The following is a 12595-nucleotide window of genomic DNA, read 5'->3' on the forward strand; positions in this document are numbered from 1 at the left end:
CACAGAAGAAAGAACAAATAATATTAATAAAATATATAAATTATAAATTAAAAAAGAAGGAAGAAAAACGTTACACGCACACATACAAACGACCTTCACCTTTCTGTATCGACCTTTGCTTGGAAGCGTCTGAGTTATCAAGTGTCACTTGTTGGTCTTTTTGCAAGGATGGTAAATATTTTATAGCAACACCGTGCCATTACATCTTTTCGTGAACATTTATATAGTTATTTTATATAGCTTTAAATGATAAAACGACTTTCAAGATGGGAACATTTATATCGATTGTTATTGTTGGCTGTTTTGCCGGTTGACCTTGACAGCTTTAAAGTTCCATACATGAAAATTGATGATTGACTAAAAAAACCAAGAACCTTTTTGAAAAAAATTAAAATTAAAAAAATAGCTCCAAATCTATAGCACTGACTTTTGTTTCAATACAGTCACGGTTTGCATGCATATATAGATTGTACAACATATCTCAAATTGATTATTATATCAATGTGAATTAGTTCTGTAACTGAGTAAGGTCAACAACTTCAGTTGAACAACATGGGGTGGGGGGAGGGGGCACAGTCGTTTTGGCTTCATACATAATTTTAAAGTACTTTAAAAATATTAAGATAAATTTTTGGTAAATCGTTCAATTTTTAAATTACATTATTTACATTAAAACAGAAAATATCCACACGACACTTTGTACTCAATGGGGGCCAGAACGTAGCCCAGTGGTAAAGGGCTCGCTTTATGCATGGTTGGTTTAGGATCAATTCCCATCGTTGGCCCCATTGGGCTATTTCTTGTTCCAGCCAGTGCTCCACAATTGGTGTAACAATTTAAGGCCGTGGCATGTACTGTCCTGTCTGTGGTATGGTGCATATAAAATGACCCTTGCTGCTAATTGAAATCTGTTTGATCCTTAACAATATGTCTGATGCCATATAACCATAAATAAAATTTGAAGAGTGCGTTATTAAATAAAACATTTCCTTTGTTCCTTCTTTCCTTCCTTCGTACTCACTGTTAAGCAGTCATCAATCCAAACTTATTTGGTGTGCTAGCTGTAATCTAAAGCATCATTTTCAGTCATTGAAATAAGTAGTTTGATTGTTCAGGTTACCAGGAGGTTAACACATGTCAAGAAAGTCAAGAATGGTACTTTATTCTCCATGAAATCTTATTAACTGAAAATTACTCCATATAAATTAGTACTGTGCAAATATAAAATACAAGAATCAGTACAAGAAGTGATGTGAATGAATAACAGGGTTTAGGCCCATGAAATAATAACAAAAGTTTCATTTAGCCAGTTGGTAAAAATGGTGGAATATTCATAAATGACAGATGATTTTCGAATTAGCTTTTTGGCTAATTAGTAATGAAATGTATTTGCTAAATTCAACTTTAATTCGCATTTGTAATTTTGGCGAGTGACAGTTTAAACCCTGAATAACAACATGTTATTGTGTCTGTGAAGGAATTTTATAGAAATAACAATGGAAATAGTAACGTTTATAAATACAAGGTACATCACAACCTAGAGGTTATCAAGCTCATAATTTATAATAACCTGTACATGGGTTAGCACAGTTTGCTTATTTTACTGCCAACTTTCCATCATTGTCTGAAATTTGATTTTAATATTACAAAAGTAGTAAGAAAGTATGAAGAAATTATGGTTGAAAAGAAAGCAAATGACAGCAATTGTTAAAACTTGGTTAAATTATAACCAGTATTTTGTTTTGAGGCAGATTCACTACATACACAGAGACACTATTGTAATTGTTTACAGTGCACATACATGCATATAATCTATGCTTTTGTTTGCTATGTTTTCAGGCTGATTCTATGAAAGTTTTAGTGACTGGAGCTGCTGGTCAGATCGCCTATTCACTGGTGATTGCAGTTGCAAAGGGAGATGTGTTTGGTAAAGATAAGGTAAAAAAAAACAAATCATGGCATGGTACCTTTTTTTAGTCACACTCTTTAGTATTAAACACGTAAGTTGTCTGCTTGTTTTAATGTTAAATTTGATTATATTTCATGTTAAATTGAATGTTTTCTAATACTACTTATGTATAAACCTATTTTTGGCTTGTGTATACAAACCAAAATAAGCTTATATAAACTTACATCTAGGTTGTAATATTTTTTTTATTATTGAAAAAAAATAAAAGACTAATTTCTAGGAAGTCTGATTTTGTCAGTTTTACATGAACAGTAAATTGGTTATACCTTAAAATAAAGTTGCTTAAGTGATATATGGTACAAATGGAACAGTAGTTAGTACAGTATGTGGAGGCATGCTGTAGAATACTATAGAATACTGACACCACTAACCTCACTATTTGTAATTTTAGCCGATCACTCTTGTTCTGCTGGACATTCCTCCAATGATGGAAGTGCTGGAAGGTGTTGTCCTGGAGCTCAATGACTGTGCTTTGCCACTACTGAGAGGTGAGATAATTAGTCAGGGTTTCTGTCAAGACTTGTTTTAGGGTGTGGAGTTCATTTGAATACTATAGTAAAAAGGCTTCGAGGATGGGTAGCTCGTTTGAACCAATGTGCTCTAGTGGTGTTGTTAAACAAAACAACGTTGAAACATTTTGATCAGGGTGGGGGGGGGGGGTGTAAACACTATTTATTCCCAAAATGCTAAGATACATTTTTCTGCAATCGGAAAATTATCCCTTCTACTTTTATGATAGAAGTTGCATAGGCCTAGTTATTGATAAATTAATGACAACTGAAGATTTTTTCACTGCCAAATATTTTTAACACCTCTAACAAAAACAAAATCGCAATTTTGAGTGTATGTTCCCATATATCGAGAAAGTTGGTTGTCTAATGTCATATTTTGTCATTGTGGTGATGTTAAAAGGTATGTACATTCATTTGATGTTGTTAGAACTTAAAACTATATGCTGGGGTTATGGAGTGGTGTGTAAGTTAAATTTCATTACTACATCCATGTATGCTCAATTAATAGTAAAAGAAGGGTGTTAATTTTGAAAAAGTAATTAAAAACTTTATCATATATAATTTTTCTTCATACCTAGTGTATGTACTGTCCCATCACTGAGAAAGTATATGTGTTAAATAGTGTGTTTACTACTAACTGGAAGGAATAGCTTGAGTGATAGAAAATGGTTTCTTCCATTCTGAAGACCAAATTAGGCAAGTAGTACTCTATTCAAGCAATGTGCTGGAGTATCATTAAACAAACATCGCTTCCCTTTAATATATTTGATAAAACATTTTACAATACATATATTTATTGAAGTTTATAGTTTACTTATGGATAAATAATTTCCTTTGTGGTGGTTTTCTCAAACACAGAGGTAATTGCAACAGCAGATGTAGCCGAGGCTTTCAAGGACATTGATGCTGCCATGCTTGTGGGAGCCATGCCTCGCCGAGAAGGTATGGAGAGGAAGGACCTCTTGGCTGCCAATGTTAAGATCTTTAAGGAACAGGGTGCTGCCCTAGACCAGCATTCCAAGAAAACTGTGAAGGTAAATTTACCAACAAGTGATTTTAATAAAGATAAAAAGAACGGAAATTGTTTTTGCCGTACTGTAACTCATTGGACTCAAAATCACCATGACTGGTTTATTGTTGGTTTTTTTAATTTTAAACTTCAATTTATTCATCTCCCACCCATCCAAATTCCTAAACCTATTAATTCACTGCTAAAATTAATCCTGCTTATTTTTACATTACTAATCTTCAATAATATCAATAATATTGTAGTTAAAGCAACAAATTGATGCAGGTGGGACTAATGTCAGCAGCTGAGCCACAGGTTTTTCCCGTCCCTAATCCCCTTGTGCTGTGTCTGGCACTCATTTCTGTCTGTACCTGTTACTTCTCATGGTGTGAACACTTATCATGGTATAAGCCCAGTGTGGATCACATGGAACTCCGACAGTTTCCGTCTAAAGCTCTGCATCATCCTACTGAAAAAAAAGGATTCAGTAATGATCCTTTTGCTCCAATTGCTTGAAGCAGAATGTGGTGAATAGCTTAATATATAGTATCAATAATACATCACTTATTCATTTAAAATATTAACTACATATTTATTTGATTTTTATAATATCTAAGATGAATTGCATTTGTGGTTTTGACTCCGAACATAAAATGCTGCAAGTCATATTTCATATTTTTCTTTTTTCAGAAGATAGGTAATAAAAAAAGTGTTTGTTTTTTTTCAATTTCTGTGGGTAATGTTCTTTGATATTTCTTGTAGGTTGTAGTTGTTGGGAACCCAGCCAATACCAATGCATTGATTGCTTCTCACTATGCACCTTCCATTCCCAAGAAGAATTTCTCCTGTCTGACACGACTGGATCAGAACAGAGCTCAATCACTGGTAGGTACAGGTTGAAATCAGTGCTGTGGTGAGGGTGTCAAACACCCAATAGTTGTAGCTTGATGTCCATCACTGGTAGGTACAGATTGAAAACAGTGTTGTGGTGAGGGTGTTGAACACCCAATAGTTGTAGCTTGATGTTAATCATTGGTAGGTACAGGTTGAAATCAGCGCTGTGGTGAGGGTGTTGAACACCCAGTAGTTGTAGCTTGATGTCAATCACTGGTAGGTACAGGTTGAAAACAGCGCTGTGGTGAGGGTGTCGAACACCCAGTAGTTGTAGCTTGATGTCAATCACTGGTAGGTACAGGTTGAAATCAGCGCTGTGGTGAGGTAGTCAAACACCCAGTAGTTGTAGCTAGATGTCAATCACTGGTAGGTACAGGTTGAAATCAGCGCTGTGATGAGGTAGTCAAACACCCAGTAGTTGTAGCTTGATGTCAATCACTGGTAGGTACAGGTTGAAATCAGTGCTGTGGTGAGGGTGTCGAACACCCAATAGTTGTAGCTTGATGTCAATCACTGGTAGGTACAGGTTGAAATCAGTGCTGTGGTGAGGGTGTCGAACACCCAGTAGTTGTAGCTTGATGTCCATCACTGGTAGGTACAGGTTGAAAACAGTGTTGTGGTGAGGTAGTCAAACACCCAATAGTTGTAGCTTGATGTCCATCACTGGTAGGTACAGGTTGAAATCGGTGCTGTGGTGAGGGTGTTGAACACCCAGTAGTTGTAGCTTGATGTCAATCACTGGTAGGTACAGGTTGAAATCGGTGCTGTGGTGAGGGTGTCAAACACCCAATAGTTGTAGCTTGATGTCAATCACTGGTAGGTACAGGTTGAAAACAGCGCTGTGGTGAGGGTGTCGAACACCCAATAGTTGTAGCTTGATGTCAATCACTGGTAGGTACAGGTTGAAAACAGCGCTGTGGTGAGGGTGTCGAACACCCAGTAGTTGTAGCTTGATGTCAATCACTGGTAGGTACAGGTTGAAATCAGCGCTGTGGTGAGGTAGTCAAACACCCAGTAGTTGTAGCTTGATGTCAATCACTGGTAGGTACAGGTTGAAATCAGCGCTGTGGTGAGGTAGTCAAACACCCAGTAGTTGTAGCTTGATGTCAATCACTGGTAGGTACAGGTTGAAATCAGCGCTGTGGTGAGGTAGTCAAACACCCAGTAGTTGTAGCTTGATGTTAATCACTGGTAGGTACAGGTTGAAAACAGCGCTGTGGTGAGGGTGTCGAACACCCAATAGTTGTAGCTTGATGTCAATCACTGGTAGGTACAGGTTGAAAACAGTGCTGTGGTGAGGTAGTCAAACACCCAATAGTTGTAGCTTGATGTCAATCACTGGTAGGTACAGGTTGAAAACAGTGCTGTGGTGAGGGTGTCGAACACCCAGTAGTTGTAGCTTGATGTCAATCACTGGTAGGTACAGGTTGAAATCAGCGCTGTGGTGAGGTAGTCAAACACCCAATAGTTGTAGCTTGATGTCAATCACTGGTAGGTACAGGTTGAAAACAGCGCTGTGGTGAGGTAGTCAAACACCCAATAGTTGTAGCTTGATGTCAATCACTGGTAGGTACAGGTTGAAAACAGTGCTGTGGTGAGGGTGTCGAACACCCAGTAGTTGTAGCTTGATGTCAATCACTGGTAGGTACAGGTTGAAATCAGAGCTGTGGTGAGGTAGTCAAACACCCAATAGTTGTAGGGGTGGGACGTAGCCCAGTGGTAGAGCGCTCGCTCAATGCGTGGCCGGTGTGGGATCGATCCCCGTCGGTGGGCCCATTGGGTTATTTCTTGTTCCAGCCAGTGCACCATGACTGGTATATCAAAGGCCGTGGTATGTGCTACCATGTCTGTGGGATGGTGCATATAAAAGATCCCTTGCTGCTTATCGAAAATATTATCCCATGAAGTGGCGACAGTGGGTTTGCTCTCAATATCTGTGTGGTCCTTAACCACATATCTGATGCCATATAACCGTATATAAAATGTGTTGAGTGCATCGTTAAATAAAACATTCCCTTCCTTCCTTTCCCAACAATTGTAGCTTGATGTCCAGTCAAAAACTACAAGACATTAAAGCCTCAACCAAGTACAGTGTTTGAGATTAAAAATTTGGGGCAGTATCCCAGTCGGCTACTAACATTTCAAAATCTGGTATCCCACCTGACAATTTAGTATCCCATTTAAAGACATACTGTCACAGATTTAAGGACCTTATTTCTCTAAAAATAAATAATAAGTCAAAATTACATTAATTTTTACAGACCAAATCTAGCTATTGCATCACTTTAACTACACCATGATGCAGTGAAATCCATGTCAACCCTCTCAGCAATGTTAGTTTTTGAATTATGGACCATTACCACAATTCAATTATTGTTTTACAAAATATCATTAATAAATGGAGTAATTTGAATTTAGTATTTAAATTTAATTTCACAAAATTCTAGTTATACTGTAGTTATACTGAGATATTTAATTCTACAGAATTCTTGTTGTAGGTTGCTCACCGTATTGGCATCCCCAACAGTGACGTGAAAAACGTGATTATCTGGGGTAATCACTCCTCCACGCAGTTCCCAGATGTGCGACATGCAAAAGCTGTAATCGGGGGTAAGGTGGTTGCTGTACCCGATGCTGTGAAGGACGACTCCTACCTTAAAAATGACTTCATTAAGGTGAGGCCTTTCACTTATACGTAATGGGGGAAAAAATTATAGTCTGTTATGGATGGGGTTCAGTGATAATGTAAACTAAATTGAATAACCAAGATTATTAACAAAGGTGCTTATGTAAATATTTTTTTATCGTAAATATTTGTTAAAGTGAAAGTTCCACATGATTTTTTAGTCTTTGATGTCATAAAATGATTTAAAAAGTAGGGTGGCAGTTTTTCAAACAGAATGAAGATATAAATATTTAAGAGATGGTGATCATACTTAACAAAAGAGGGCAACTTTGATGACATATTCTCTCTTGATCATCATCCAAAGTACTTTATAGACATTTCTACAGACTGCACAAAATAAGTGATGGCCTTCATTCTAGTTGCATAATGATGAAGAAGCGAGATATATAACAGTTTAGGCAAAGGCGTCAAAATTAACAATTTAAGCCATTTATTTTTTATGCAAAAACTAAATCCTATTTAATTTTACATAACTGATTATTACCAATAGCAGAACTACGAACTTACATCAGTGTGGGGGTGGGGGGGTGGGGGGGAGAGGCCACCACATTGTCTATTAGTTTTGTTGTGGGGCAACAGTAAAATATATAAAGTGATGTGGAAAAACAAGATGTGATTATGGTCTATTGAGTACTACCGTATAAATGAGGTCGTAAATTTAATGCATGATTGTAAAATGTGTTATGTAGAACTAGAAAAGTGCAAGTGAGGCTGCAAGGCAAAAATGGGTTACACTCCGTGGTTATTAGTGATCAGTTTTTTTTTTTTTTGTATCACAGACTGTCCAGCAACGAGGAGCAGCTGTGATTAAACTGAGGAAGTTGTCGAGTGCCATGTCTGCTGCCAAAGCCACATGCGACCACATGCATGACTGGTTTTCAGGAACTGGGGTCAGTTAATCAGTGTAATTACTGGAATTAATAGTTATATACCTTCCATTCAATAGCCGATGATTAATAAATCAATGTGCTCTAGTGGTGTTGTTAAACAAAACAAGCTTTCTTTCTAATAGTTATGTACTAGTCATTATGTAATGGTAAAAGTAATTAATGCTGTCAATAAAATTCAAGAGGGGTTGATAAAAACAAGGAAACAGTGATATGAATGTCAGTTATTTATTAGCAATTCAGCTATGGTAATTAATTTCATATTGTCATGTTGGTAGTGTACAGCTTCTGCTAGTACAAACATTTGGTATCTTCATTGATGAGTTTCTCTGTTTTTTTCTTTTAAAAATATTTCTTTAATTTTTTTTTTTTAATTTACTTTTCACAAGTTAATTGAATCATTAATATTCATAGCAAAATACTTAAAAATAACTTTTTGTTAGCGTTTTCTTCTCCTTGTTTATTTTTTTAATAAATTACTTTAATGAAAGCAGCTATTTCTCATTTTAGGATTCTTGGGTCTCCATGGGAGTTATTTCGGATGGCAACTCCTACGGTATCCCTGAAGGACTGATGTACAGTTTTCCAGTGAAGATACAGAATGGCAACTGGCAGATTGTCCAAGGACTAGATATTAATGATTTTTCCCGTGCGAAAATGGATGCGACCGCTAAGGAACTATTGGAGGAGAAAGCAATGGCACTGGCTGCTTGCCAGGGTTGACAATCCTCGCGGCTGTGACATACTTTCTCGCAGGTCAGACAGGTTCTAGTAGTACTAGTGCTATTTTTGGTAATCTGGCCACATGTTTGAACACAGATGTAGTGGTCAGTCTTAGTGGACACCAGAATGAACATTTTTCTTCATTTCTTATGTCTGTCACCAAAATGGTTATGTGTAAATTTATATTTTAAATGTGTTCAGTATTTCAGTGTAATTGTTTATTAGTAGGTGTTAATATTCTTGTCAGCAGTAGATACTTTTTACATATCTCATGATATATATATTATATATTTGAAAACATTTTTTTACTCGAGTTACTCGGTAACAGAATAACAGCTCAACATACTGTTTATCACTAAGCTTGTTTTCGGTATCCATTAACATCTATCCAGGACAATCCGCATCTTACGTGTGTACCCAGGACAGTGTGCTTTAACCTTAATTGGATCTAAGTACAGAAACTATTTGAAGTAAAATCAGTTCAGAAGTTTTTATTTTGATGGATGACTTTTGAGGAATAAAAATTTGTTTGGAAATAGATCTATTGTTTTAGCAGTTTTTCAAATACATTTACCAGTATTGATAACAATAAATATACTTGCCATCTTTAAAGTGTCATAGTGCTAATTGTGGTGAACTAAGCAGTTATAAACTAAAAAGTGGAAAAAAATTGTATATTTATAAACAAAATAAATGGGATTTTTTGTTGTATGTGTTGGAACCTGTTTGTGGTGTTAGGTACTGATGGTTTTATCAGTTTTTGTCCTAGATATTGGTGCATTAGTACATGTCATTTTCTGGTAGAACCAAGCTGTCATTATGTGGTAGAACATTTTAAAATTAACCTACATTAAAATAGATTACTTTTGTGTCGTTATTACAGCTAGCAGCCATTGAAATTAAGGTCATCTTGCGCTGGCAACTTAGTACAGATAATCACTTAACTTTTGATAATTATTTTATACAATCTTTGACATGAGGTGAAAATGTTAACATCTGACCGAAATATTATCATACTTGGTGTACCCGTAAAAAGTATTGTTTTGAAGAGGTATTTCTTGCATATCCCTTCTGCAATGTATATCTATTTTAACTTTTGATAAAGGCCAGTTTTGATTGGTCCATTGGATAGCGTTAACTGTACAGTTGAACACAGAGGTGTCAAATTTGCTCGAACCAAAAAATTACTTGTGTTAAAGCATTTAGCTAGTCTTGGTTCAAATGCTATTACTTTGTTTTTTCCTGCAATGAATCAGAGCTGTTTACAACTGCATTTTGGCACTCGTAATATAATCTTGTACTGTATAAGACATTTGTGACAAAATTAGGTTGTGTCTTGTTTTGGGCAACTCTAGGATTTCCACTGGTTTTTATGACTTTGACACAACAATTTTTGATTGTATTTGCAGTTATCTTGATTTGTGTTTGTGGAAAATAATTTGGATATTTTATAAGAGATAACATATTCATGGTACATTTTGGCCATTACAATACTAGAATCTGTGTTTGCGAGCCAGTGTCACAGCTGCCATAGATAGCATTTGGTTTGTCTTCACTGAATGTATGTAAACATTTAAGAGAAGACAGAGAAATGTTCACAAAATTTGGCATACACAATAATTTTTTAATACAATGAGGGTACCATAGCAAGGCCCTTGTATAAAATCTATATAGCTATAAATCAATGGTCCAACGAGATTTAAGTGCATAATGTATTTATATTCAATTTGAGCTGCTTTAGTTGTAAGTGTACATGTATATGTTTCACATTAAAGCTCACTTTAATCAAGCTTGGGAAATGTTTTTGTTTTTATGTGTAATTGCATTGTCAAAACATGATAAATTTACAACAGAAAAAATGTGAATTAGGCATACCACATGATTATTTGAAAAGACATCTTTTTTAAAGGGACAGACCCTAGTTTCTAAACACTAAGGCATATTTTTTTTACTATTAGAGCCGTTTTTGACAACTGAAATTATAACTTTACTTAGATTTTGTTTACCTTCGAAGTGTTTTGGTGATCCTGGCGTTTTTAATATCACAAAATGCATTTCGCTTATTTTTAAAAACGCACGTGCCTCCGAGAAGTAACAGTTATGGAATCAAGTTTTAGTCTATTTTTAGAGGGTATTTATTGTTTACCTTCGAAGTGTTTTGGTGATCCTGGTGTTTTTAATATCACAAAATGCATTTCGCTTATTTTTAAAAACGCACGTGCCTCCGAGAAGTAACAGTTATGGAATCACGTTTTAGTCTATTTTTAGAGGGTATTTCACCATTTCAAAGTCACAAATTTTTTTTTCACTCGATTGTAACTTTATACAAATGTGTTACAGGTTTGTAGATTAACTAAACTTAGTGTACATTTTCATGGGCTGAAACTAGGGTATGTCCCTTTAAAAAAATACAATTGAACAGAGCGCGATGTCTGTGTGGTATCGGCCACTCTGTTGTTTTCTTAAGCTTATCAATGAATGGAAAATTATGGATATTAGCAATGAAACTATACTTATATTTTACAAACTTCATATCATAGACCAAGATGCATATTAATTAATTAACTCAGTGACAAGTGAACTGGTGTTTTATTAAGATGTGTACAGTATTATTTTATGATTTTAACACTGATTTATAAATCTTTTTTTGTTAGATGGGGAGGGGTTGGTGTATCTACATCCCCCCTCCCCAGTAATTAACAGTATAATCCTAACCATGAAGCTCTCTTTGTTGTATAGACCAAATTCAAGTAAATTCTTTATTTGAAATAAATATATAAGTCATTTTGGTTCTTGTTTTCTTTTTGTCAAAATGGTTTCTGAAGTGACATCAGTATTATGTTTGCCTGACAATAAATACAGAATATCAGGTTACTATGTTTTGATATCGTGGTTATTTGGCGAGGTTTAGATAACAGTGTAACAGGCGAGCTTCAGCGAGCCTGTTACACTTATCAAACCGAGCCAAATAACCACAATATGAAAACGTAGTAACCTGATATTTTTTATCAGGCAACCCCTTTCAAGTTATATTTTTGTAATATGTGTTAGTCAAAAGCGGTATAGAAAGTATTAGTTTTATTATGTAGAAAATACTACCGGAAGTCAGACAATAGCAGGTGCCCAAAAGCCTAAAAGGTATGTTTCCATATTTTAAATAAAATACTTTGATTATATTTCAAAGTCTGTTGTGTCACATTACAATTTTTGTGCCTTTTTGTGTGAAATAAACTCAAGTTCATATATGACCTGAAGAAGATCTACATCACTGACTGCTAGTGACTGACGTCATACGCTTTTCCAATGTAAACATTCTTTGCATGAAGCTACTTGCTTTTTTGTTTCAAAATGTTTAATTCAAAATGCTGGCTAGTTCCGAATAGAAGAGAATAATGGAGAATTGAAAAATAAGAGGTAATTTGACATTACATGAAGTGTAAATGTTAGATTTATTTATGAAGTTCAACAATTATTGCTGTAAATGGATGTTTAAAAAATAGAAAACTACCTACCTGAAAATTTCCATCATGCGCACAACTCATTTCCTAGTGACATGATAATACTTTGAATTATCAGATCAATACGAAGCATGGTTGCATGATAAATGTGTTTAGCACATATGGTCATGTTGCCTGGAATAATAATATTTGTGATATATCCCTTCTATAAATGATGTTAAAATTACTGCAATGCATAGCCCATCTCTGCCCATATGGGTAATAAATCATATGTACTGTCTAAGAAGATACACTAAAAGGTCCCTTGATACTAATTAGGAGATACAAGTCTTTTAGTTTTTGATATAAATTGACAGGGACTCTACTTTTGAAGACCCGTAAAATGTTCCCAGATTTTTAGTTCCATGTATTTTCATCTCTGATAATATACGTGGCAAAATAATTAAGGGCCAATAAA

General features: G+C 35.3%; 1 protein-coding gene across 1 annotated transcript; it reads left to right on the top strand.

Annotated features, from left to right (window-relative positions):
- The first annotated feature begins 43 nt into the window (after window positions 1-43).
- Window positions 44-10826, top strand: LOC121370457 (malate dehydrogenase, cytoplasmic-like). Its single transcript, XM_041495701.1, has 8 exons — window positions 44-171; window positions 1840-1938; window positions 2361-2457; window positions 3340-3515; window positions 4253-4375; window positions 6883-7059; window positions 7850-7960; window positions 8468-10826. Exons 1-8 carry the CDS (start codon window positions 169-171, stop codon window positions 8678-8680), a joined length of 999 nt encoding a protein of 332 aa, XP_041351635.1. The 5' UTR covers window positions 44-168; the 3' UTR covers window positions 8681-10826.
- The last annotated feature ends 1769 nt before the right edge of the window (window positions 10827-12595 follow it).

The sequence above is a fragment of the Gigantopelta aegis genome, chromosome 4, assembly GCF_016097555.1.
Source record: "Gigantopelta aegis isolate Gae_Host chromosome 4, Gae_host_genome, whole genome shotgun sequence".
NCBI lineage: Eukaryota > Metazoa > Mollusca > Gastropoda > Neomphalida > Peltospiridae > Gigantopelta > Gigantopelta aegis.

Coding starts and splice junctions, on each gene's coding strand:
- LOC121370457 (XM_041495701.1), top strand. Junction 3,516..4,252: donor ATTCCAAGAAAACTGTGAAG/GTAAATTTACCA, acceptor TATTTCTTGTAG/GTTGTAGTTGTTGGGAACCC. Junction 4,376..6,882: donor AGAACAGAGCTCAATCACTG/GTAGGTACAGGT, acceptor TTCTTGTTGTAG/GTTGCTCACCGTATTGGCAT.